At 43.7% G+C, this 26,923-nt stretch overlaps 1 protein-coding gene across 27 annotated transcripts in view; it reads left to right on the forward strand.

The window, feature by feature from the left end:
• Positions 1-26,923, forward strand: part of LOC309601609 (single-stranded DNA-binding protein 2-like) — a gene marked incomplete at its 3' end in the record, with an annotated part of 225,153 nt that overhangs the window by 44,216 nt on the left and 154,014 nt on the right. For all 27 annotated transcript variants that reach the window (XM_082334722.1, XM_082334711.1, XM_082334736.1 and 24 more), the window contains exon 2: positions 22,670-22,742. In XM_082334722.1, the coding sequence (XP_082190848.1) occupies positions 22,670-22,742 (73 nt within the window). The remainder of the gene's footprint in view (positions 1-22,669; positions 22,743-26,923) is intronic.

The raw sequence follows: 26,923 nt of genomic DNA on the forward strand, positions 1-26,923 counted from the left end.
CTGAATTGTTAAGAAACAGTATATAAGATATTTCATTATGGCAGGAATGTTAGCCTCAAAGTTTCTAGAATGAAATTATCTATATGCTAGAACAAATAAAAGAATAAAATTTTTCAGTTTCATTTTGTTTCTTTATTGCTTTAGACTTAACCCTCTAACTTAGCCCAGCACCATAATTCGGAATTGTGGAAAATTTGACCACTCTGCTGCAGATGTTTAAAATTAAGGATAATGCAGACATCAGAGATACAAGGACCAAGTTCTCCTTGTCAGGCTTCCGTCACTTAATTAAAAGCAGAAAGGTCAATAAAGAATATGTCATCTTCCACACAGCTGTACAAATCACATAGCTTTTTATATTCAAGTGGGACTACTTTACAACTTATAGCGTAATTCTTGTACAGAATTCTTGTATGGATGGTTGTCCATATTCTCCATAATTTTGAATTCTTGCAAATGTAGCCATATCGTATATATTCAAATCACTGCTAAATAGCAGTCTCTTTTTGCCTTGGGAATTTTATATATACAAATGTGCATATATATGTAAAATTTGTATATTTTCTCTAGACACCAATATATGTAAGTAAGGAGCATCATGCATAAAAAATTACAAGTCAGCTCTGTGTCCTACCCATATTTTGAGCTGAAAGAAAATACAAAAGCAGCTACTACAACTCCATGCTCATGCTAACATACACTGCCTCTCAAAAATGCTGGTAGCTTGGGTTCAGCTAATGGCTTTCATATACTATTCCCATGACTAAAATGTGCACTGAAGACTGAGGAAGCTCACATCTATTTGCAGAGGCTCTGTATATATTTCTTTCAGATGTAGTTATTTAGGATATAGAGAATGATCTCTTAAATGCACAATTTAATAAAAGATGGTAAACAAAGAAATGCAGACCATCTTCTTTCAAAGATGCTGCCTTATCAATCCATTATTCAATATTTCTTTTCCTATATCTAATATCTATATACTCTCCTATATCTAATTTTCTGTTCTTTCAGCACTTTGTGAGAAAATAGTTCTTGATACTCATCTTCACATCCTTTTTACAATGTTCACCTGAATTTCTTGCCTCCAGACATTGGAATTCACAGTGAACATATTCTAAAAATCAGAGGAAAAGAAAATTGACACTTACCACCACCAGGAGTGCAAGAATCCTGGGGGCTCCCCTAGTGTGATGTTTTTTTCCCATCTTATCTAAAGAGAAACAGTAAAAACAGTCTGTACTCTTTTTGTGATCACTGTGACTAAAAAGCATTACATAATTTATTCAGGCAGTAAAAAAAGAAGAATAAAAGATTTTGTAGTTATGAAAGGCTTTATCATCATCAGTCTGGGTGGCCGTATTACTTACTTTATCACACTGTGGTGGGTTGACCTTGGCTAAAGGCCAAATGCCAACCCAGCAGCTCGCTCACTCCCCTGCCTGAGCAGGACAGGGGGAGAAAATAGGATGGGTTGAGATAAAGACAAGAGATCACTTATCAGTTACCATCATGGGCAAAACAGATTCAACTTGGGGAAAATTAATTTAATTTATTGCCAATTAAAAAATAGAGTAGGATGATGCGAAACAAAATAAAAAATTAAAATAACACCTTTTCCCCCACTTCCCCTTTTTCTCAGGCTCAACTTTGCTCCTTCATTCTCAACTCCCTCTACCTCCCCACCCCCCATCCCCCCCTCATCGTCCCTGAGCCTCTGGGGGGTTACAGTCAGTACATAACAATTCTTCTTTGCCACTCCTTCCTCATCAAACTTTTCCCCTGCTCCAGCATGGGTCCTTCCATGGGCTGAAGTCCTTCAGGAAAAAATCTGCCAGACTGTGGGTTCTCCATGGGCCACAGTTTCCTTCAGGAAATATCCAACTGCTCTGGCATGGGGTCCTCCACAGGCTGCAGTGTGGATATCTGCTCCACCGTGGTCTCTTCCACAGGCTACAGGGGAATCTGCTGCCGCGCCTGGAGCCCCTCCTTCCCCTCCTTCTTCTCTGACCTTGGTGTTTGTATGGTTGTTTCTCACTTTTTTTCTTCACTCCTCTACTCATCTGGCGTTTGTGTCCTTTCTTAAATATGTTTTCACAGGGGTGCCACCAACTTTGCTGATTGGCTCAGCTTTGGTCTGCAGTGAGGATGTTGTGGAGCTGGCTGGAACCAGCTGTGTCCAGCGCGGGGCAGCCCCTGACCACTTCCCACAGAGACCACCCCTGCAGCCCCTGCCACTGCTACCAAAACCTTGCCATGTACAACCAATACACACACTTATTAATTTAGCCGATGCCTCTTATTTTAGCAAAGCATGGTTTAGATTTATTTTTAAAAGATTTTGAATACAATTTTATTAAGGATATATTTTGTATCTCTCCACCATTAAGACAGGGGTTTATTTAAGTTCAAAAATGCATAACAAAAAAGTGTTAAAAAATACCCCTAAAGTTATCTAAAAGATTTTCCAAGAATAATTCCTAAGAAAAACATACAAGATACATGATTAATGTTACTGATTCAGCAGGTGGTAGTCTTCTCTCCACATCTGAAGTGGAGAGTGAACGTAATATGTGACAAATCTGACTAACATCAGAGTAACAACAGAGTTATAACCCATTCTCTCACCATGCAATGAAAATGTAAAACTAGTTTGGCTTGATTTGTCTGCACTGGCAAACTCTGTTGAATAGAGATATACTATCTATGCCTGCTTTCCTACCTGAGAACTCTGGTTTATTTAACACTGTTTTCAAAGGAAGTGCAGTTTAAGAATTCTTACCTTTGACTTCACACTTTTATTGTTGATCAACTAACACATTAGACAACATAAACACACTGTGAAAGCATTCTGGGTCTCTGCAATTCTTTACACGTCTTATATCTTAACCATTACCACACAATCATTTTATTAATGACATAGTCATCAGCTTGTCCTTAACTAGAAAACTAAAGAGTTTGAACTATAATAAAGCCAGTGTGATTGTTTAAGGAACTCTGTCACAAATAACTTAAGATTCTGTAGAAATCCATACAACACTGTTAAGAAGGTCAGCTCATCTTAAAACAAGGTGGAAACCAGGGCATTCTATATATTCCAAATTCCTCCAGTTAGAACTAGACATAGCATTATTTCCTGCAAAAATTGATAAAAATAATTGTTTAAATACATACCATATTCTGCTCTAGAGACAGAAGTAATGGCAGATGAAAGGAGCATTATTTTAATGAAATGCTTTAATATGAAATGTATATAAAGGTATATAAATGCTTAATATAAAAGGTAGACGGTGTTCATACTGCAAGAGGCACTGGTAAAGCTGGGATTTTTTCAAAAGAAAATAAAACTTTAATTCTCAGCTCCAACTTGATTTCCACACTGGATCCGACAGCCCAAGAGAGGCGAGGCTGCTGCAGCTACACAACCCCAGATCTAACCAGTAGTGAGGCTGAAGATGTATTCCCAGTAGGCGTACGCACACAGAGCACACATATACACCACATATGTATATACATATACATGGCAGGCCGCACAGATCACAGACAGACACTCAGAGCACACACATGAACACAGACAGCACCAACAGCCTCATCCTGCTCCCCTCTCTGGCTGAGCAGGATGGAGGTCCACCAGTGAGAATATCTATACATATGTATAATGTGGATCCCTCCAGCAGCTGGGCTCAGACACAGTCTGCCAGGTAGCTGCCCCTGGATCCCAGTCTCCCCAGTTGCTGGCACCTGGACATATGAGCCCCCTAGGCCATAGCCCCACTCCAGTTGCTGGAACTGATCGCCTCACACGCACATCCAGAGCTGGCTGGGACTCCCCTGGTCCCCCAGTAGCCAACCCCCAGTGGTCTCACCCTTAGACACACACACACACACGCCTGGCTCCCAGGCCACTTCACCTACTCGCCAGCTAGTCCGGCTTGATCTTTGCTAGCGCTCACACACTCACTTGCACACCTGCACTCGCTCCAGTTGTTAGCACCACAGACATATGGGCCTCTGACCCCTGGTCCCACCCCAGTGGCTGACACTTGTTTTCACTCACTCCGGTCTTTCCAGTCACTGGCACCCAGACCCTCACTCACTCCTGTTGCTTGCACCACAGACACACAGGCCGCTATGACCCGAGGTCTCACTCCAGTTGCTGGCAGTGAAGTCCAGTCACTCCGGTCTCTCCAATCACTGGCACCACAGCCACACAGGCCCTCTGACCCATGGTCTGACTCCAGTTGCTGGCACTCAGCCCCCAATACACACTCACGCACACACAGAGTGCATAAAGAATCCCTCACCCAGGAAAGAGTTAGAAAGTTTAATAAGAAGATAGGACAGACTGCACTGATCAGGTGCAGGGTATGACCAAACAAATGCACCGATCAGCACCTATTAACATGCAATCGGCCCTTTTATCCCCTTACTCCTCTATTTTCCCCACACTTGTTCCTCACCAAATCACCTAAATCCCTCCCCTTTCTCACCTTTGGCTCCTTCCCTAAACATACCATAATAAATCCTGTGCAGTCCCAAAATGCTCTTTCTCTGCATCCCATAATGTGTCCCATACCTCTAGGCAGCAACCCCTCTCAGTCCGAAAGGTGCTCTAGTGTTGACTCATTTTGATGGGTGTCACATCTGGACAATGGAGCTAAGGGTCTCTTGGGAGAGGCCCAGGCAGGGTATCTGTTTCTCCAAGTCCTTAATTTGGGTTCTTGCCTGTCCTGGGACCTCTGTGCTCCTCTGGGCTTGTGGAGATAGGCTTTTGATAAGGCCCATCACAGAGCTGAAAGCTCCTGTGATGGACCTGGGAGGAGATTTTGAATACAATTTTATTAAGGATATATTTTGTTTCTCTCCACCATTAAGACATGTTTAGGTAAAATGCCTTATCACTGATCATATTTTGGAAAACGTGTTTTGAAACTCTCCTTAGCAAAACCAACTCCATCCCTAAAGTCCTTGTAAAGAGCTCTCCAGCAGTTTTTAGTTGTAATGCTTTGAGTCCTTTAAGATATATTCACTATCTTTTTCTTTGTTGACAAGCTAACAGTAGTACTTCTTAGCTATGCTTGATATGCCACTGTTGGTATTCCCTATGGGTATTAGTGCTTTCAAATGTGCTTCCATAGCTGGAGTCAGGTGTGGACTCATGCAGCTGTATTAATAGGTGTGCAGTGTTGCAGTGCATCTGCCTATTGGAGCATAAGCCTTGATGCTAACTTCTGGAAGGTTAAATTGTTTTGCTGCCAAGACCCCATTTGTGGGTTTTGTTTGTTTGTTTTTGTTTTCCTCCTTCCCCATCTTAAAACCTGACCATGACCTTTTGGAGTCTTCTGTTTTGCTGAGTTTGGAGTTTACTGTTTTGCTGCTTTGGGTATGCACTGCAGCATTCCATCTTGGCATTATGACAGTGGCTTACAGTCTACATCTCCTGACTTGCCTGCATTTAAAATGTCAACAAAGTTAATTTGTAAACTAAATTTGTTTATGCCTTCAAAAGGCAACTGAAATTCTAGTAGTTCCAGTAACCCCTACTTACAGAACTGAGAAAATTCATGCTTCCTCCTTTTTCTCTGCCTTTTCCTGGTACTGCTGAAAACAGAGAATACTTTCTCCTGAAAGGATAGTTCCATGCTGTTAGCTCTCCTTACTGCTGGGGAAGGATGCATTTCATTAAACTCTAACTATTATAACTGTAACTACAATAACTGTAAATTACATAGTAGGGAAAAATAGCATGTAAAATTTGTTACTATCCCATTTGAAAGAAGCAGGGATGACCAAAGTTATCACCTTTATTACCAGGAAGAGGTGGACCCTCCTGTATTTATAAAGGTGTTGAATTTTTCAACTTTCTTTTTAAAACATGTTTTGTTGTTTAACATTTTTAGCTGACATTTAACAAATTTTATAGTTATGATAAGTTGAATAGTTTGTATGGTTAACTGGAACATGGATAAAGGAAGAATGGTTTCCAAAGGAACTACTTAAACATTACCTTAAAAATACATTTGTTCTCATAAAATTACAAATCTGAGATTCTAGCCACAAGGAAGAACTAAAGGCATTTTGTGGCTGTTCTGGCATTTGTCTGACCCTCAACAGGCTGATTCTGCTCACTAATCAAGCAGAAAACTCTTTACTTTTTTTGTTGGGTTAGTTTTCTAACCACTTTATCTGGGGATGGGAGAAGAAATGAGGGAGTAGTGGGAAGAGGAGGCTTGCTCCTCAGTGTCAGTGAGTGGCTGGATTAACTCAGACTTCTTTCCTGACCGTACAGGAAGGAATAGGCCTATTTCAGTGTAAATAGCTTGCCCTCACAGATGAAAAGCATAAAGGGCAAAGACCACATCAGCAGTAGACTGGCTTAGTGTTGGACCTCCCTGAGAATTACGAGATAAAGGCATTTTGTTATGTATGTATGGTCTCAGCAAGTCACCTGAGCACCCAAAGGCCTTCACTTGCTTCCTCTGGTACAGCAAAGTAATCCTTGATGACAAAAGATTTCCAACAATAATAGTTTGGCTAGTCTAGAATAAGCCTCAGCTTCATGCCCCTTTGGGCCCAAGAGAGAAGGAAGAGGACAGTCTTTCAGCCAGTACAGAGACTAAAGAACTATTTGTAATGTGACTTCAGGAATGATATATCTAAATGATTTAGCTTTCTAGATTGGGGACATTAGATTGGAGAAGGCAAGAAGGTGGGAGAGAAAGCTGCAGAAATACATAATCTGTTAAGCAGAGGTAGTGGCAACTGAATAAACTGAAAGAACAGGACAGTTGAAAGCTACATAAGAAACACTCTGAAAATGCAAAGTCAACTAGAATTAATTTCAGCACATTTCACTTTTCATTTGCATCTATCATTTGCAAATGAAATTAAAGGTAGCCCTATTTCTGACAATTGCAACTGTTGATGCACTTGATGTTTAACAATTTTCATAGCTATACTGTAGGAATAATGATGTGGCTGTAATGGCCTAAGAGAATAAGGTTTGTAGGAAGATATACTATATTTTGTTACACCAGCAAATATAGCTGGAAAAAGCGGTCAAACTTCCAGGCATATAAGCCTTACTTCTCTTTTAACCATGGACTAGGAAGTCTGTGAAATTCTACTGGTAAACTTTTTAGGAATATATGTGCAAAAATATAGTTGTGAAACCTTAGAGGTCATCAAGAAAATCAACCTTTTGATGAAGCATTTAGAATTTGGGAATCAATGAAAATTATCCCATTCAGAATAAAGTATACAGAAAGAATGTTTTAATATTGCAGTATTTTGGATCTGTAGTAATTTCTACAAGCTGAGACCTGAGACAAAAATTAATTTGAAACTTGGTCAGAATCAAATGAAAATAACATGTGGAGCAATGTGCATTGCGACATTTTAGCACAAAGGAAGACATCCTTGGCAGATGAGAATATGTAAAACCATGGTCAATTAAATGCTTCTGGGAGAGACCGCAGACACCACCATAGCATATATCTCTGATTTTTTCAAATGATCAATGGACACCAGATACTTTATTTGTTTTTCAGTTGGATACTGGAGCACAAGTTAATGTGTTGCTGGAAATAGTTATGCTAGCACTTAATCTCCCCCTACCTGTGGATTTCAATTAGTAAATATATATGAAATTATCTCCACAAAAAGAATTTGTGAGTTTAAGTGTATGGGTAAACTGAAAAAACCCACATTATTTCTAACAGCATCAAAGTAAAAGGGCACTTACTAGGTTACAACTGTTTTTAGCACTTGAAGCAGTATATACAAATGAAGAGAGTATATACAATCAAGGGGAGACCAAAATTAATGAGGCATAGTTTCAGGATGTCTTTCAAGCAATCAGGTAGAATAGAGAATAGACATGAAAGTACCTCCCCAGAATCATGCTACTAGAAGGCTTTTCCTTTCTGTAAAACCAGAATAAATGAAGAGGAGGATCAGCTAATTCCTTTTGTATCATAAGCCTAATAGAAGGCACTGAGTCCATTGGTTATTATAACACTAGGTATAAGCCCCAAATAGTTAAATATGTACAGGGAGAACATTTTTTTGCTATCTACAAAGAGAGGAAGAAATAAGTGGTTATGGATAATGTCAAATACGTATATTTTTATGCTGCCTGTGTTTGTAGGGTTGTGATAGGAGCTCTCTGAAAAAGCAGTGCACATATTCAAACAAACATTTAGTATCACTTTTGGGACATACTGTTTACTCATACCAATGTTTGGGTTTTGTTTAATACCCAAGTGTTTCTCAGAAAACTAATCACATTGTTGATAGGATAGAGAGTACTATCATTAACATAGATGATGTTTTGAGCTGGAAAAAAACCAGTAGACTGGTATGATTAGAGGCTCTTGAAAAGAGCAGTCTGCTGGCCTCAAGCTAAGCAAAAAAAAAAAGTAAATTATGTGTAGATGAAACAGCATGCCTGGGAGAGCTAATGCACGAAGGTGTGTCTACAGAAAAATAACTGTAAAGTTGAGGCCATCATTAATGTACCTGCCTAAGCAAATGAAAAAGCATAAGCAAATTCTTGGGTATAGCTTGAGTTTGATGCTGCATCTAAACAAATTGATCTTCTCGCAGTACAAAGAAGCTGAGTAGAGATAGGAACAGGTGACTCTGCTATGTTGACTTTGTGCAGCATAGCACTTCTACATCCAGCACAGCCCTTATAATTTCTTATCCCAGTCCTCTGTTGTTATGGATAACTGAGAGTTGACTGAATCACCTTAATCTCAGGTACTAGGAAAATGATTAAAGCTTGGACCAGATGATCTTCCAAGGTCCCCTCCAACCTGGGCTATTCTATGATTCTATGATTGTCAGTATGATAAAATAGGGAAGCAAGGATAGTTTGGCCATGGCATACATGACTGTTGAAAATATGAAAGTTTTTAAAAAGTTGTTTACCCTTGTTAATTGAAACTGACCAACACCAGCTTGCTGTCAAGAGCTTCAGTTTTAAATCTACTGAAGTGATGGGTTTGAGAAAGTTTGTTTGAGAAACTTCAAACTTGAAATGTTTTTTAGCTGTTGTATTATATTTTAAATATGGGCTCAATGCTACTGTCTCTTACTTTAGAGAATGAGATTTGTATTTTGGATATTAAATCGGTGAGATTCCTGGGGGTCTCAGGATTTGAAATGGAGTCTATGTAACTTTTTTAAACAAAATAAAAAAATGCTGCTTCTCTGTATGGGTCAGAGTAGTGATTTTGGAATATTGCAAGTCTCCTTAAACACAGAAAGGAACATTTAGGATCTTTTCTATGGAACTACTTTTAAATGTTGCTCAACTGCTTCACTCTTCTTCATACAAACTAAAAATTATCTATGGATATTGATTTATTAGTTTTCATTGTGATTTTTAAATTATTATTTAATATTAAATGTTTTACAGGTAGTATGTTGTATGCAGAACTTTCCATATACAATTAGTTTAAAAAATGAAGTCTATTAACAGTCCAGAAATGCTAGATTTATTTCTGCGATACTCAGATCTGGAACATTACAACTATATATATATAATTTTTTCTATATCCAGCATCAGATATTAACAGCATAATGGCTATTGCTAGCAAAGGAGGTGCTAACATCTAGGAAATAAGCTGATATATTTCTGTGATTGCACTAATTCTCTGTCATAGACTTTGTGAAAGAGTATACTACTTGGAATGTGTTTTGACACACTGCCAAATTTGGGGAGCTTGAGGCTTTCACTCTACCACATTGATTTTATTACTTTCTGGATAATGGTTATACACAACTATACCTTCAGTTAAAATATATTTTTTTTTTTAGGTATGTGTATTGGGTGTATGTGGTAAGGTTTTGGGGGCAGGGGGTGGTGCTACAGAGGTGGCCCCTGTGGGAGAAGGTCAGGGGCTACCCTGTGCTGGACACAGCTGGTTCCATCTGGTTCTGCAGCAGACCCACTGCTGGCCAAAGCTGAGCCCATCAACTAGGTCAGTAGTGCCTATGTAAAAACATATTTAAGAAAGAGCAGAAAATGCTGGGCAGGCAGAAGAGGAGGGAACAAAAAGAGTGAGAAATAACAGAGGAAGCACCAAGGCTGGAGGAGGAGGAGGTGCTCCATGGTGGAGCAGATATTCCTTGCAGCTCTTGGAGGACCCACGCCGGAGCAGAGAAAAAGCGAAAGAATGGAGTGGCAGAGAGAAACTGCTATGTACTGACTGTAAACCCCTGTTTTGCACTGCTTGTGGCCTCACTGAAGGGACTGAGTGTAACCTGCAATGATTATAATATAAATAATAATATAATATAATATAATATAATGATATAATATAATGATATAATAATAATAATAATAATAATAATAATAATAATAAAAATTTTAGGAAAGCAAACTTCCAGCTCTTCAAGGAGTTAATCAACAGGACCCCCTGGGAAATGGCCCTCAGGGACAAGGGAGCAGAACAGAGCTGGCAGGTCTTCAAAGACGCTTTCCATAGGGCACAAGAGCTCTCGATCCCCAGGTGGAAGAAATAAGGCAAGGAAGGGAAGAGACCAGCATGGCTGAGCCATGACCTGTGGGTCAAACTAAAGGGCAAGAAGAGAATGCACAGGCAGTGGAAGAAGGGACTGATATCTTGGGAAGAGTACAGGGACACTGCCCGGTTGTGTAAGGATGGGATCAGGAAGGCCAAGGCTCGTCTGGAGCTGAACCTGGCGAGGGATGCAAAGAATAATAAGGGCTTCTATAGGTACATTAACCAGAAAAGGAAGGTTAAGGAAAGCGTACCCCCTCTGATGAGCAGAAGTGGAGAGCTGGTAACAATAGACGAGGAGAAGGCTGAGGTACTCAACAACTTTTTTGCCTCAGTCTTCACTGGCAACCTCTCTCCTCACACCTCCCGAGTCAATGGGCCATTTGACAGGGATCAGGGGGGCAGAGGTCCTCCCACTGTAAGTGACGATCAGATTTGAGACCACCTGAGGAACCTGAATGTACATAAGTCTATGGGTCCCGATGAGATACATCCCAGAGTCCTGAGGAAATTGGCTGATGTAGTTGCCAAGCCACTCTCCATGATATTTGAAAAGTCATGGCAGTCAGGTGAAGTCCCTGGGGACTGGAAAAAGGGATACATTGCACCCATTTTTAAAAAGGGTAAAAAGGAGGGCCCTGGGAACTACCGACCTGTCAGCCTCACCTCTGTGCCTGGGAAGATCATGGAACAGATCCTCCTAGAAGCTATGCTAAGGCACATGGAGGACAGGGAGGGGATTCGAGACAGCCGGCAAGGCTTTACCAAGGGCAAGTCCTGCCTGACCAACCTAGTGGCCTTCTATGATGGAGTGACTGCATCAGTGGACGAGGGAAGAGCTACGGATGTCATCTATCTGGACTTCTGTAAGGCCTTTGACATGGTCCCCCACAATATCCTTCTCTCTAAATTGGAAGGATATGGATTTGATGGGTGGACTGTTTGATGGATAGCAAACTGGCTGGAGGGTCGCATCCAGAGGGTAGTGGTCAATGGCTCGATGTCCAGATGGAGAACAGTGACGAGTGGTGTCCCTCAGGGGTCCGTACTGGGACCAGTGCTGTTTAATATCTTCATCAACGACATAGCGGGATTGAGTGCACCCTCAGCAAGTTTGCAGATGACACCCAGCTGAGTGGTGCGGTTGACACGCCTGAGGGATGGGATGCCATCCAGAGGGATCTGGACAAGCTCGAGAAGTGGGCCTGTGTGAACCTCATGAGGTTCAACAAGGCCAAGTGCAAGGCCCTGCACCTGGGTCGGGGCAACCCCCAGTATCAATACAGGCTGGGGGATGAAGGGATTGAGAGCAGCCCTGAGGAGACGGACTTGGGGGTATTGGTAGATGAAAATCTGGACATGAGCCAGCAATGTGCACTTGCAGCCCAGAAAGCCAACCGTATCCTGGGCTGCATCAAAAGAAGCATGGCCAGCAAGTCAAGGGAGGTGATTCTGCCCCTCTGCTCTGCTCTGGTGAGACCCCACCTGGAGTACTGCATCCAGCTCTGGGGTCCTCAGTACAAGACAGACATGGACCTGTTGGAGCGGGTCCAGAGGAGGGCCACAAAAATGATCAGAGGGATGGAATACCTCTGCTATGAGGAAAGGCTGAAAGAGCTGGGGTTGTTCAGCCTGGAGAAGAGAAGGCTGCAGGGAGACCTTATTGTGGCCTTTCGATACTTAAAGGGGGCCTACGAGAAAGATGGGGATAGTCTTTTTAGCAAGGCCTGCTGCGACAGGACAAGGGGTAATGGTTTTAAAGTAAAGGAGGGTAGATTTAGACTGAACGCAAGGAAAAAATTTTCACGATGAGGGTGGTGAAACACTGGAACGGGTTGCCCAGAGAGGTGGTAGATGCCCCATCCTTGGAAACATTCAAGGACAGGCTAGATGGGGCTCTGAGCAACCTGATCTAGTTGAAGATATCCCTTCCCATTGCAGGGGGGGATGGACTCGATGACCTTTAAAGGTCCCTTCCATCCCAAAGCATTCTATGATTCTATGATTATAAGAGGGGGGAGGAGAAGATTCTGGAGTGAAGCCTGGGAAAGGGGATAGGAAAGGTGCTTTAATGTTTGTAAGACAAACATTTGTTTCTCACTGCCACTATGTGTTTAACTTATTTGTCTTGGGGGGGGAGGGAATCCTGGCCTATGGCCTGTCTTTGTCAAAAATTACTACAGACTTCACATAAATTGATTAGCATAGGATGTCATAGGATGTCAACAAGTATGTAAATATGAAAATTTAGCATATATTTACCTGCTGCTTTTACAAAATTTCTCACATCCTTTTATTGTGTAAAGACTCTCTTTGAAAATGCCACTTTGAACCCAAGTCCTTTGGTATTGAAGAATATTTCACTATTATTTTCTTAGTCTTCTGCTTAGATGTGAAATAGTTTATACGTCTGTGTACTGGGTTTGCATGGCAAGGTTTTAGTAGTGGGGGGGCTACAGGGGTGGCTTCTGTGAGAAGCTGCTAGAAGCTTCCCCTATGTCTGATAGAGCCAATGCCAGCTGGCTCCAAGATGGATCCACCGCTGGCCAAGGCTGAGCCAATCCGTGATGGTGGTAGCACCTCTGTGATAACATATTTAAGAAGAGGAGAAAAAAAATGTGCAATTGCAGCTGGAGAGAGGAGTGAGAATATGTGAGAAGAACAACTCTGCAGACACCAAGGTCAGTGAAGAAGGAAGGGGAGGAGGTTCTCCAGGCGCTGGAGCAGAGATTCCCCTGCAGCCCATGGTGAAGACCGTGGTGAGGCAGGTTGTCCCTCTGCAGTCCATGGAGGTTAATGGTGGAGCAGATATCCACCTGCAGCCTGTGGAGGACCCCATGCTGGAGAAGGTGGATGTGCCCAAAGGATGCTGTGACCCTGTGGAGAGCCCACACTGGAGCAGGATCCTGGGAGGACCAGTGACCCTGTGGAGAGAGGAGCCCACTCTGGAGCAGGTTTGCTGGCAGGACTTGTGACCCTGTGGGGGACCCATGCTGGAGCAGTCTGTTCCTGAAGGGCTGCACCCCGTGGAAGGTACCCACACAGGAGCAATTCATGAAGAACTGCAGCCTGGGGGAAGGACTCACATTGGAGAAGTTCATGGAGGACTGTCTCCTGTGGGAGGGACCCCACGCTGGAGCAGGGGAAGAGTGTGAGGAGTCCTCCCCCTGAGGAGGAAGGAGCAGCAGAAGCAACATGTGATGAACTGACTGCAATCCCCATTCCCTGTCCCCCTGTGCTGCTGGGGGGAAGGCGGTAGAGAACTCGGGACTAAAGTTAAGCCCAGGATGAAGGGAGGGGTGGGGGGAAGATGTTTTAAGATTTAGGTTTTTTTTTCTCATTACCTTACTCTGATTTGATTGGTAATAAATTAAACTAATTTCCCCAAGTTGAGTCTGTTTTGCCTGTGACAGTAATTGGTGAATGATCTCTCCCTGTCCTTATCTCAACTCACGAGCCTTTCATTATATTTTCCCTCCCTGTCCAGTTGAAGAGGGGGATTGATAGAGTGGCTTTGGTGGGCACCTGGCATCCAGCTGGGGTCAACCCACCACACTCCGTTAGTTGCAGACTGGACCCTCTTTTCAGGGAAGTTTGCTGCCTCCCTGGGGCCCGAATTAGGGACGTCACCACAAGACTGAAGAGCTTAATACAACCTTCAGAGTTCTATCCATTTCTGCTCTTTCACGTGGGTACAAATGATGTCGCAACAAAAAGTCTGAGGTCGATCAAAAGAGATTTCAGAAGAATGCTAAAAAGTTTGGGAGCATGGGTAGTGTTTTCCTCAATCCTCCCAGTAATGGGGAGAGACATTGGAAGAAACAGGCGAGCCCAGGATATAAATACCTGGCTCCAGGACTGGTGCCTCTGCCAGAACTTTGGTTTTTTAAATCATGGAAGAGCCTTTAAGACACAAGGTATGCTGGGGCCTGATAGGATCCACCTGTCCTGATGGGGAAAACACATCTTTGGGCATAAGCTGATGGGACTGATTGAGAGGGCTTTAAACTAGGATCAGTGGGGGAAGGGGATACCAACAGGAGATCTGACAGTAAGCCAAGGGTTGGCATGGCACCGCCCGAGGGTGGCAATGGTAGTGGGAACATTTACACTGCTCCTGGGGGCACGGAGGGCTCCAGAGCACATCTGAAATGCTTGTACACCAACGCACGCAGTTGGAGGGCTACAGGCTGTTCAGGAGGGATAGGCAGGGCAGGCGAGGTTGAGGTGTTGCACAATACATAAGGGAGAGGTTTGACTCTACAGCCCTTACAGTTAGGGATGATGTGGTTGAGAGCCTCTGGGCGAGGATCAGGGGGATGGAAGACAAAGGAGATGTTGTAGTGGGTGTCTACTAGCGGTCGCCCAGCCAGGATGATAGCACTGATGAGTTATTCTATAGGCAATTAGGAGAAATCTCTGGATCGGTAGCCCTTGTCCTTATGGGAGATTTCAACTTCCCAGACATCAGCTGGGAATGCCATACTGCTGTGACGAGCAGGTCTTGGAAATTCTTGAAGTTTGGAGGAGATAGATAACTTCTTGTCACAAGTACTCGGTGAGCCAACTAGGAAAGATGCCCTCCAGCCAGCAACTAAGCACCACACAGCCGCTCACTTGCTCCCCCCTCCCCAGTGGGATGGGGGAGAATTGAAAGGGTGAAAGTAAGAAAACTCGTGGGTTGAGATAAGAACAGATTATTAATTGAAGTAAAATGAAATAGAATACTAGTAATAGTAATAGTAGTAGTAATAATAATAATAATATAATAATACAATAATAATATACAAAGCAAGTGATGATACAATATACAGTTGCTCACCACCCACCGACTGATGCCCAGCACATCCCCGAGCAGCAATTGCTGCCCCCTGGCCAACTCCCCCAGTTTATATACTGAGCATGACGTCATATGGTATGGAATAGCCCTTTGGCCAGTCTGGGTCAGCTGTCCTGGCTGTGCCCCCTCCCAGCTTCTTGTGCAACGGACAGAGCATGGGAAGCTGAAAAGTCCTTGACTGGTGTAAGCACTACTTAGCACCAACTAAAACATCAGCATGTTATCAACATTATCCTCATCCTAAATCCAAAACATAGCACTATACCAGCTACCAAGAAGAAAATCAACTCTATCCCAGCTGAAACCAGGACAGTATCCACCCCTTATTCCATACCATATACATCATGCCCAGGTCTTACACCTTCCAACACATTCTAATTAATCACCACCACTTTTCCTGTCTTTTAATATATATGTGTGTGTGTATATATATATATATACACACATAGATATAATTTCCTTAGTCTATGGGCTATCTCTCTAAAACGTTCGTTGAGTTCATTTAGTCCATGACTTTGGGCTTCATCTGTCATAACAGTCTTTCAGGGCAGGAGACATGGTGTGTGGTGGTGGATTGTTGCATGCTGAAGCCAGTTCTGGTTCTATCAATCACCTCTGTGCTTTGCTTGGTTTCCTCAAAGTTCATTCTTCATTAATTCGGGTGATTCTTACTGTAACACTGTTCATATGGCACATAGTAATCATAGAAGTGATGACATCCAGTAGCATATAGCAACAAACATCATACCATTCAGTTCATTGGCTATTTTCACCCAAAATCAAATCTCCTTGAGGTACACATCGGACTTCCCCATCCTCCTGCATCACCCACCAAGTGCACCCAAGTCCTGGAGCAAAAGCAATCCCACGAATGGGTTTGCCTTTGCCTGAGGCGGGAGTAACCCAGACTGTCTTCCCCAGAATTTTTTTGTATGTGCACTACAGGGACTTTTTCTCCCTCTACAGTATGTAAAAGTTTTGATTGGGCAGGGCCAGCTCGATTGGCAGATCCCCTACTGTTGACTAACGAGGTGGCCTTTGCTAAATGTGTATCCCAATGTTTGAATGTCCCACCGCCCATTGCTCTCAGTGTAGTCTTTAACAGTCCATTGTATCGTTCGATTTTCCCGGAGGCTGATGCATGATGGGGGATGTGATATACCCACTCAATGCCATGCTCTTTGGCCCAGGTGTCTCTGAGGCTGTTTGGAAATGAGTTCCGTTATCTGACTCAGTTCTTTCTGGGGTGCCATGTCACCATAGGACTTGCTTTTCAAGGCCCAGGATAGTGTTCCGGGTAGTGGCATGGTGCACGGGATATGTTTCCAGCCATCCCGTGGTTGCTTCCACCACTGTAAGCACACGGTGCTTGCCTTGGCGGGTTTGTGGGAGTGTGATACATAATCAATCTGCCAGGCCTCCCCATATTGATATTTCAGCCATCGTCCTCCATACCAGAGAGGCTTGAACCACTTGGCTTCCTTGATTGCAGCGCATGTTTCGCATTCATGGATAACCTGTGCAATAGTGTCCATGGTCAAGTCCACCCCTCGATCACGAGCCCATCTCTATGTTGCATCTCTTCCTTGATGGCCTGAGGTGTCATGGGCCCACCGAGCTAGAAATAATTCACCCTTATGTTGCCAGTCCAGATCCACCTCAGCCACTTCAATCTTAGCAGCCTGAGCCACCTGCTGGTTGTTTTGATGTTCTTCAGTGGCCCGACTCTTGGGTATGTGAGCATCTATGTGACATACTTTTACAACCAGGTTCTCTATCCGGGCAGCGATATCTTGCCACAATGCGGCAGCCCAGATGGGTTTGCCTCTGCGCTGCCAGTTGCTCTGCTTCCATTGCTGTAACCACCCCCACAGGGCATTTGCCACCATCCATGAGTCAGTACAGAGATAGAGCATTGGCCACTTTTCTCGTTCAGCAATATCTAAAGCCAGCTGGATGGCTTTCACCTCTGCAATCTGACTCGATTCCCCTTCTCCTTCAGCAGTTTCTGCAACTTGTTGTACAGGACTCCATACAGCAGCCTTCCACCTCCGATGCTTCCCCACAAGACAACAGGACCCATCAGTGAACAGGGCATATTGCTTCTCATTTTCTGGCAGCTGATTATACAGTGGGGCCTCCTCAGCATGCGTCACCTCCTCCTCTGGCGATATTCCAAAATCTTTGCCTTCTGGCCAGTCCATGATCACTTCCAAGATCCCTGGGCGACTGGGGTTTCCTATTCGAGCCCATTGTGTGATCAGTGTGACCCACTTACTCCATGTAGCATCAGTTGCATGATGTGTACAGGGGATCCTCCCTTTGAACATCCAGCCCAGCACCATCAGTCGGGGTGCCAGGAGGAGCTGTGCTTCACTACCAACCACTTCGGAAGCAGCTCGAACCCCTTCATATGCCGCCAATATCTCTTTTTCAGTTGGAGTATAGCAGGCTTCTCGGATCCTCTGTATCCCCGACTCCAAAACCCTAGGGGTCGACCTCGAATCTCCCCTGGTGCTTTCTGCCAGAGGCTCCAGGTAGGGCCGTTCTCCCCGGCTGTGGTGTAGAGCACATTTTTCACATCTTGTCCTGCCCGGACTGTCCCAAGGGCTACAGCATGGACTATCTCCTGTTTAATTTGTTCAAAGGCTTGTTGCTGCTCAGGGCCCCATTTGAAATCGTTCTTCTTCTGGGTCACTTGATAGAGAGGGCTTACGATGAGACTGTAATTTGGAATATGCATTCTCCAAAAACCCTTTTTGCTGGTTGGTGGAGACATGGCTGTGATTTTGTTGATCACATCCATTGGGATCTCATAACGTCCATCTTGCCATTTTATTCCTAAAAACTGGTTCTCCTGTGCAGGTCCCTTGACCTTACTTTGTTTCATGGCAAAGCCAGATTCCAGAAGGACTTGGACTATTTTTTTCCCTTTCTCAATAACTTCTGCTGCTGTGTTGCCCCACACGATGATGTCATCAATGTATTGCAGGTGTTCCGGAGCCCCACCCTGTTCCAGTGCAGTCTGGATCAGTCCATGGCAAATGGTGGGGCTGTGCTTCCACCCCTGGGGCAGTCGATTCCAGGTGTACTGGACCCCCCTCCAAGTGAAAGCAAACTGTGGCCTGCACTCTGCTGCCAAAGGGACTGAGAAAAACGCATTAGTGATGTCAATGGTGGCATACCACTTGGCTGCCTTTGACTCCAGTTCGTATTGAAGTTCTAACATGTCCAGCACGGCAGCGCTCAGCGGCGGCGTGACTTCGTTCAGGCCCCGATAGTCTACTGTTTAGTCTCCACTCTCCATTAGACTTTCGCACTGACCATATGGGACTGTTAAAGGGTGAGCAAGTCTTGCTGATCACTCCTTGGCTCTCCAGTCAACGAATCAGCTTATGGATGGGAATCAGGGAGTCTCTGTTGGTGCGATATTGCCGCCGGTGCACTGTTGTGGTAGCAATTGGTACCTGTTGTTCTTTGACCTTCAGCAACCCCACAATAGAAGGGTCCTTCGATAGACCAGGCAGGGTAGACAGCTGTTTAATTTCCTCCGTCTCCAAGGCAGCTATACCAAAAGCCCCCCAGTACCCTTTTGGGTCCTTGAAATACCCTCTCCTGAGGCAGTCTATGCCAAGGATGCACGGGGCCTCTGGGCCAGTCGCAATGGGGTGCTTCTGCCACTCCTTCCCGGTTAAGCTCACTTCAGCCTCCAATACAGTCAGCTGTTGGGATCCCCCTGTCACTCCAGATATACCAATGGGTTCTGCCCCTTTATAGCTTGATGGCATGAGGGTACACTGTGCACCGGTGTCCACTAGAGCCTTATACTCCTGTGGGTCTGATGTGCCAGGCCATCGAATCCACACAGTCCAGTACACCCGATTGTCCCTTCCCTCCACCTGGCTGGAGGCAGGGCCCCTCTAGTCCTGGTCATAGCATTCGTTACTCACGTCTTGTACATGTGAATCAAAAGCCCCTTTATTAAGACCGGAAGCAAAATCAGCCCTTCTGCTCTGTCTGGGGAACTGCTCACTGGAAACTGGAGCAGCAATTTTCCTGGAAGAACCCTCCTTTGTGATTGTTTTTCCTTGCAACTCATGTGCCCGTGCCTCTAGGGTCGAGGCAGATTTTCCATGCCACTTCCTCATGTCCTCTCCACGGTCATGCAGATAAAACCACAGGGTGGCCTGTGGTGTGTATCCACTATATCTTCTCTCTTGAACAGAGGGACGCTTACTCCTAATGGCTGAGATACTGGTCCTTACAAGTGAGGAGTAGGACATATCCTCTTTGAATCACTGGAACTCCCGGGATAATTTCTCAGCTACCACATCAGGCAGTTTCTCCACAGCTGAGATGCAATCCCGTAGGGAGGAAGAGAGGCTTTCTTCATATTGTCGGAGTTGGCCAGCCATTTCATCCACCATTGGTCCTTCTTCATCTTTCCATGTCATTACTGCCAATGAGTTTGCGTACGATGATGGTGCGCTCTGTACAAACTTCTGCCACGTGGGTCGTGTGCTTTGGATTTCATCTGGATCTTTGGATAACTGCTCATTGTTCAGGTCATTATAAATCGCCTCCAGCATGGCTAATTCCCTCAGGTACTGGATGCCTCTCTCCATGGTGGTCCACTTGCCTGGGTGACATAAAATCTTCCTTGAAGGGATACCTTTCCTTCACAGCTGCCAGAAGTCGCCTCCAGAGGCTGAGGGCTTGTGCCCCTTTTCCAATTACTTTGTCAATGCCCCCTTCCCTAGAAAGGGATCCCAGCTGTTTGGCTTCCCTACCCTCTAATTCCAGGCTACTGGTCCCATTATCCCAGTGTCGGAGCAGCCAGGTGACGATGTGCTCTCCTGGATGACGACTGAAATCTTTTTGCATATCTTGCAACTCACTCAGGGACAGGGATTGCGTGGTTACTGTCTCATTTGTGGGTTCTGCCTCCTCTTCCTCCTGTTGTCGTGATGGCCCTGATTCTTCATCAGCCCTTACTAAACGAGCTGATTTTCTTGTGTATTTCTTCTTGTGTATAGGGGCGACTGATATACTCGCACGGGCTGGTTCTTTGGCATAGCCGCAGCACCTGTCACAGGGGCTGGCATAGCTGCAGTGCCTGTCACCGGGTCTGGCGTAGCTGCAGTGCCTGTCACCAGGGCTGGCATAGCCCCCGCGCCTGTTGTTTTGTCGTCAGATCCAGAGACCTTCTCTTCCCCTTGAGGGTTCTGAATAGCGTTGAATACGGCTCGGTAGGCATGGGCCAGGCCCCAGCACGTTGCAGTGACTTGTGTCTCCCTAGAATATCAGGGTGACAGCATACTTTTTCCAAATGTTCTACTAATTTTTCAGGATTCTGCACTTGTTCAGGGGTGAAATTCCAAAACACTGGAGGGGCCCACCGTCCTAGGCATTTGCCCATACTCTCCCACACACCCTGCCCCTCATAACTATCCAGCCTTGGGGCAGATCTCTGGATGATATTCTTAAACTGCTTATTAACCTTAGACAAAACCAAAACAATATTCCCAAGAACTACCAATGGATATATCTTAACTACCCAAGGATGTTCAAGATACTGAAAAGTTGTTGTAATGAAGGAGGAAACATCATAGAAGAAGGCAGTGAGGGTGCCATTCTGTATTTCCTCCATAAAAAGCCCCTCAGAGGAAGAGGTATAATTGCTAATTGTCTCCATGAGGTGGTACCCGAAGTACAGTAATGGCTTCAGTAGAGAACCCAAATACCAGATAGCGCTCAAGGTCAGTGTTTTAATAACAAATCTCCCAGGCAAAACACCACTAATCACGGCAGAGCACAGCAAACTGCAAAACCCAACACCAATCTTTAACACGTACTGCAAAACCAAGAGCATGGTGCAGATCAGGTAGACTAATACCGAGAGCAGATGAATCAATATTATGACCAGCAACTGTTAACAGATACAAATTCCTTAATACACTCTGGTTAATCTGTTATTATCTCAAACGCTTCGTGCCCCACACTGGGCGCCAAAAAGGACTGTCATGGTTTAACCCCAGCCAGCAACTAAGCACCACAGAGCCGCACATTCACTCCCCCTCCCCGGTGGGAAGGGGGAGAGAATTGGAAGGGTGAAAGTAAGAAAACTCATGGGTTGAGATAAGGAGAGTTTAATAATTGAAGTAAAATGAAATAGAATAGTAGTAGTAGTAGTAGTAGTAGTAGTAGTAGTAGCAGTAGTAGCAGTAATAATAATAATAATACTACTACTACAATAATAATATACAAAGCAAGTGATACATGACAGAATTGCTCACCACCCGCCGCATGATGCCCAGCACGTCCCCGAGCAGCGATCGCTCCCCCCCAGCCAACTCCCCCAGTTTATATACTGACCATGACATCATATGGTATGGAATAGCCCTTTGGCCAGTCTGGGTCAGCTGTCCTGGCTGTGCCCCCTCCCAGCTTCTTGTGCACCTGGCAGGGCATGGGGAGCTGAAAAGTCCTTGACTAGTGTAAACTCTTCTTAGCAACAACCAGAACACCAGTGTGTTATCAACATTATTCTCATCCTAAATCCACAACACAGCACTATACCAGCTACTAGGAAGAAAATTAACTCTATCCCAGCTGAAACCAGGACACAGCTCTATTGATTTACTTGGAGATGTGCCTGCCTGCTGAAGCTCCCTTTTTGTGAAGCTCCTTCTGGAACTGTGACAATAATTTGTAGCTGTGTTGTCATCAGTACTCAAAGATGCATGTCTGAATAAATCTAAAAATATGTTTATGCTCTGCTTAAGAGATGTGGTTGTACTACAGTAGTGTCATGGATTCTGTAATTACTTTTCCTGATGGAGCTTGAAGTTTTCATGTTCTTTCAATAAACAGACTGTTGTTCACATGTGCTCACAGCTTGACACATTCTACATGTAAAAACTTTGATTTGGAAAAATATTCTGGGTTGCTGTATGAACATATTATAATTACAGTAATCATGCTATAGTGGGCAAATAGGCAGCAGTAGGTCAGTTGTTAGCTAACTGGGCACCTGTCCAAATATCATTAAAATATTGACATCAAGTAATTTGTCTTTTTAATAATATTTAACTACTATTTAAACACCTCTGCTCAGATTGACCTACGTGTTCTAGTTTTAAAAGTTCAATATAGATAATAGATTTGACATGCTTGGTGCATAATGTTTTTTGAAAGGAAACAGTGTGCAACACTGATTTCTGAAATCCTTTGTTTCTAAAAAGAGGAACAAACAAATGCACAATACTAAATATTGTCTTGTTTGTTTATTTTTCAGATTAGCACTGTACGTATATGAATATCTGCTCCATGTAGGAGCACAGAAATCAGCCCAGACATTTTTATCAGAGGTATGTTTTCCCCATCTTTTTTTTTTTCTTCCATAACTTTCAAGCATGTGCAATTGAAATAAATATGTCGGTTTAAAATAAAAAGCAGTGACAACCTTGAGTATCAGTTTACATTGATCAGCATAGATTTCTGATCCTGCAAAAGCCAGTTTGCTATGTCATTTTACATGCCTTAGCATAATTACTTTTTCTATGATTTGTTACCCCTTGTTCTCTGATTTCCCCTCTTTTCTCTAATAAATATGCATGTTAGAGAATGCATCGATGGTGCTCCTTTTTGATGATCTTCTAACTTTTTGTTGATACCCTCAATTGGCATAGGTGGCACAGGAGGAAATTGATGTTTTGGTCGCTCCTGAAAGAGCATGGCTGTCTGGGCTCAATGCCCTCTCAGCTCTGGCAGTCCGTAGCTGCCAGAACAGTTTGGGTGGATTTTTTAAAAGATGAAATAGTTCAGAGTAGCTTTAAAACTGACTATTAGAGCATAAAAGAAGTAAGCATATATAATCTGAGCAGGGAAAGTGACTAACAGTAATGGAACAAAATTAAGAAAAAGAAAATTTAAGCTGGATATCATTAAATTACTCTGATGTTAGATAACTTAGAGATGGTTGTCTTAAGCATTTCTACATTTTTGTGATGCATTGTGCCTAGTTTAAATTTCATAGAACTGATTCACAGATCAGTAAGTTCCAGAAGCCCTCTGCTGGTCTTTCTCACTTAAAAGATGCACTGTGGTTTCCATGTCTTTGTGGTCCCTGTTGAGTACAGCCTTCAAAGCTTTGTTTCCTTCATCTCTAAAATGTAGGACCTCATGTTCAACTAGCCTTTTCCTGGATCTCTGGATTGCAGAGACCTCTAGTTTATTAACTATAGCTCTGGTCTCTTGGTCTGCAAATTACTTCCTTTCTAGAGACATGGTGTGAAGTAACTGATTGAAGTAACTCAACAGCTGTTTCATCCCAAAATATGTAGTTATTGTACAATTGGCAAAATGGCAAGGAGCCAGCACAAATAGATTTCATGTAAAGCACGTCATTTTCTTATGAGGGTTAAAAAAAGGCTATTCAGATGAGGTACCCAAATTTTTGAAACAGAAGCAGCTGCTCTGCTCCAGAATCTTTCCTTTGATGTCCAAGCTGCTACATTTTCCTTCAAGAGTTAATCCTTAGCCGACATATTTTAATGCTTTAGTATCCTTGGAAATTAGGTTCCAACACTGAAGGAATAATTCCATTAGCTTGGCTGGACCAGGAAGGTAGGCATTTCCTGGTTAATAGATCATCAGTTATGAACTTAATTGGTACAGTTGACAACATGGGTAAATTTTTTAATTAATAATTCTTCATAATTCTTTTTAAGATTAATTCTTTTAAGATTGATTCTTTTTATGATTAGAAAGACTGATATCTACCAGATGAAACAGAATGCATATTTTTTTAAAAAACAAAACAAAGAAAAGAAAACCCTCAAGTAACCCCCAAACTTCCGTATTCCCTTCAGGCTCCTTCTTTGAATACATTTATCAAGATGAAATGTGTCCCAATAAAAAGGACCAGTGTAAGATCTGTGAATCAGATAATTTCCTCATTAAGCCCTGCTTTGAAGAGCTCAAATACTGCGTAGACATTGTGAGGGCTTTTTACACAGACATAATTTTTACTCTAACTGAATGATTTTCCAACTTCAGAAACAATATTTGGTTTTGACTATATATTGCATCTCTTCTTCAGTACGTTGCTTTTGAAACATCCCAGAAGTAATGTGTATTCCTGGTGACAGAAACAAGTCCTTCCAAGCCATTCCCAATTGATGTGAGGAGCACTCACGCCTCAGAAGAGTGCATTTGAGGAGTGTGAAATACCTTTTTAGTAGCTTTGGGTTTTATTTATATTTTTCTTTTTAATTAACATTTTTATCTGGCAAGGTTTAGGCAACAGTTCTGCATTTTAAAAAGTCCTTTTTATATCTTAACTGTTGTTACATGACGGGGGGTGTGTGTGTGTGTGTATGAAGCTCCATGCAGTTGGCTCATTCTGCCAACTTTGCTGACAGAAATGATAGTGCCTCTAGGTTCTCCCTTAAAATAATTTTTAAACAGCAGAATGATTTTTGAATAGTTGTGCCCATTTACATAATACATCAAAATTACATTAGGTAACTTCATATGAGAGTGAAGAAAACTTTTTAGGTGTACTAATTATATATTCCTCTCCTGCAAGCTATTGACAGAAAATATATATGCTTAACTTTCTTAAGAGAGTTGGGTGCAGAAATCAAGTTGGAGCTGAGAATCGAAGTTTTATTTTCTTTTGGAAAATCCCAGCTTTACCAGTGCCTCTTGCAGTATGAACACTGTTAGGTTTTGTGATAAAAGCTTGTCTGCACACCCACAAAGGAGCCCAGAAAGACAAGGGGGGGAAAGCCCAAGTAATAATACCCTGCCCCAACTCCTCCCAGGTCCATCACAGGAGCTTTCAGCTCTGTGATGGGCCTTATCAAAAGCCTATCTCCACAAGCCCAGAGGAGCACAGAGGTCCCAGGACAGGCAAGAACCCAAATTAAGGACTTGGAGAAACAGATACCCTGCCTGGGCCTCTCCCAAGAGACCCTTAGCTCCATTGTCCAGATGTGACACCCATCAAAATGAGTCAACACTAGAGCACCTTTCGGACTGAGAGGGGTTGCTGCCTAGAGGTATGGGACACATTATGGGATGCAGAGAAAGAGCATTTTGGGACTGCACAGGATTTATTATGGTATGTTTAGGGAAGGAGCCAAAGGTGAGAAAGGGGAGGGATTTAGGTGATTTGGTGAGGAACAAGTGTGGGGAAAATAGAGGAGTAAGGGGATAAAAGGGCCGATTGCATGTTAATAGGTGCTGATCGGTGCATTTGTTTGGTCATACCCTGCACCTGATCAGTGCAGTCTGTCCTATCTTCTTATTAAACTTTCTAACTCTTTCCTGGGTGAGGGATTCTTTATGCACTCTGTGTGTGCGTGAGTGTGTATTGGGGGCTGAGTGCCAGCAACTGGAGTCAGACCATGGGTCAGAGGGCCTGTGTGGCTGTGGTGCCAGTGATTGGAGAGACCGGAGTGACTGGACTTCACTGCCAGCAACTGGAGTGAGACCTCGGGTCATAGCGGCCTGTGTGTCTGTGGTGCAAGCAACAGGAGTGAGTGAGGGTCTGGGTGCCAGTGACTGGAAAGACCGGAGTGAGTGAAAACAAGTGTCAGCCACTGGGGTGGGACCAGGGGTCAGAGGCCCATATGTCTGTGGTGCTAACAACTGGAGCGAGTGCAGGTGTGCAAGTGAGTGTGTGAGCGCTAGCAAAGATCAAGCCGGACTAGCTGGCGAGTAGGTGAAGTGGCCTGGGAGCCAGGCGTGTGTGTGTGTGTGTCTAAGGGTGAGACCACTGGGGGTTGGCTACTGGGGGACCAGGGGAGTCCCAGCCAGCTCTGGATGTGCGTGTGAGGCGATCAGTTCCAGCAACTGGAGTGGGGCTATGGCCTAGGGGGCTCATATGTCCAGGTGCCAGCAACTGGGGAGACTGGGATCCAGGGGCAGCTACCTGGCAGACTGTGTCTGAGCCCAGCTGCTGGAGGGATCCACATTATACATATGTATAGATATTCTCACTGGTGGACCTCCATCCTGCTCAGCCAGAGAGGGGAGCAGGATGAGGCTGTTGGTGCTGTCTGTGTTCATGTGTGTGCTCTGAGTGTCTGTCTGTGATCTGTGCGGCCTGCCATGTATATGTATATACATATGTGGTGTATATGTGTGCTCTGTGTGCGTACGCCTACTGGGAATACATCTTCAGCCTCACTACTGGTTAGATCTGGGGTTGTGTAGCTGCAGCAGCCTCGCCTCTCTTGGGCTGTCGGATCCAGTGTGGAAATCAAGTTGGAGCTGAGAATTAAAGTTTTATTTTCTTTTGAAAAAATCCCAGCTTTACCAGTGCCTCTTGCAGTATGAACACCGTCTACCTTTTATATTAAGCATTTATATACCTTTATATACATTTCATATTAAAGCATTTCATTAAAATAATGCTCCTTTCATCTGCCATTACTTCTGTCTCTAGAGCAGAATATGGTATGTATTTAAACAATTATTTTTATCAATTTTTGCAGGAAATAATGCTATGTCTAGTTCTAACTGGAGGAATTTGGAATAT

The sequence above is a fragment of the Platalea leucorodia genome (genome assembly GCF_965183815.1).
Source record: "Platalea leucorodia genome assembly, chromosome: W".
Classification (NCBI taxonomy): domain Eukaryota; kingdom Metazoa; phylum Chordata; class Aves; order Pelecaniformes; family Threskiornithidae; genus Platalea; species Platalea leucorodia.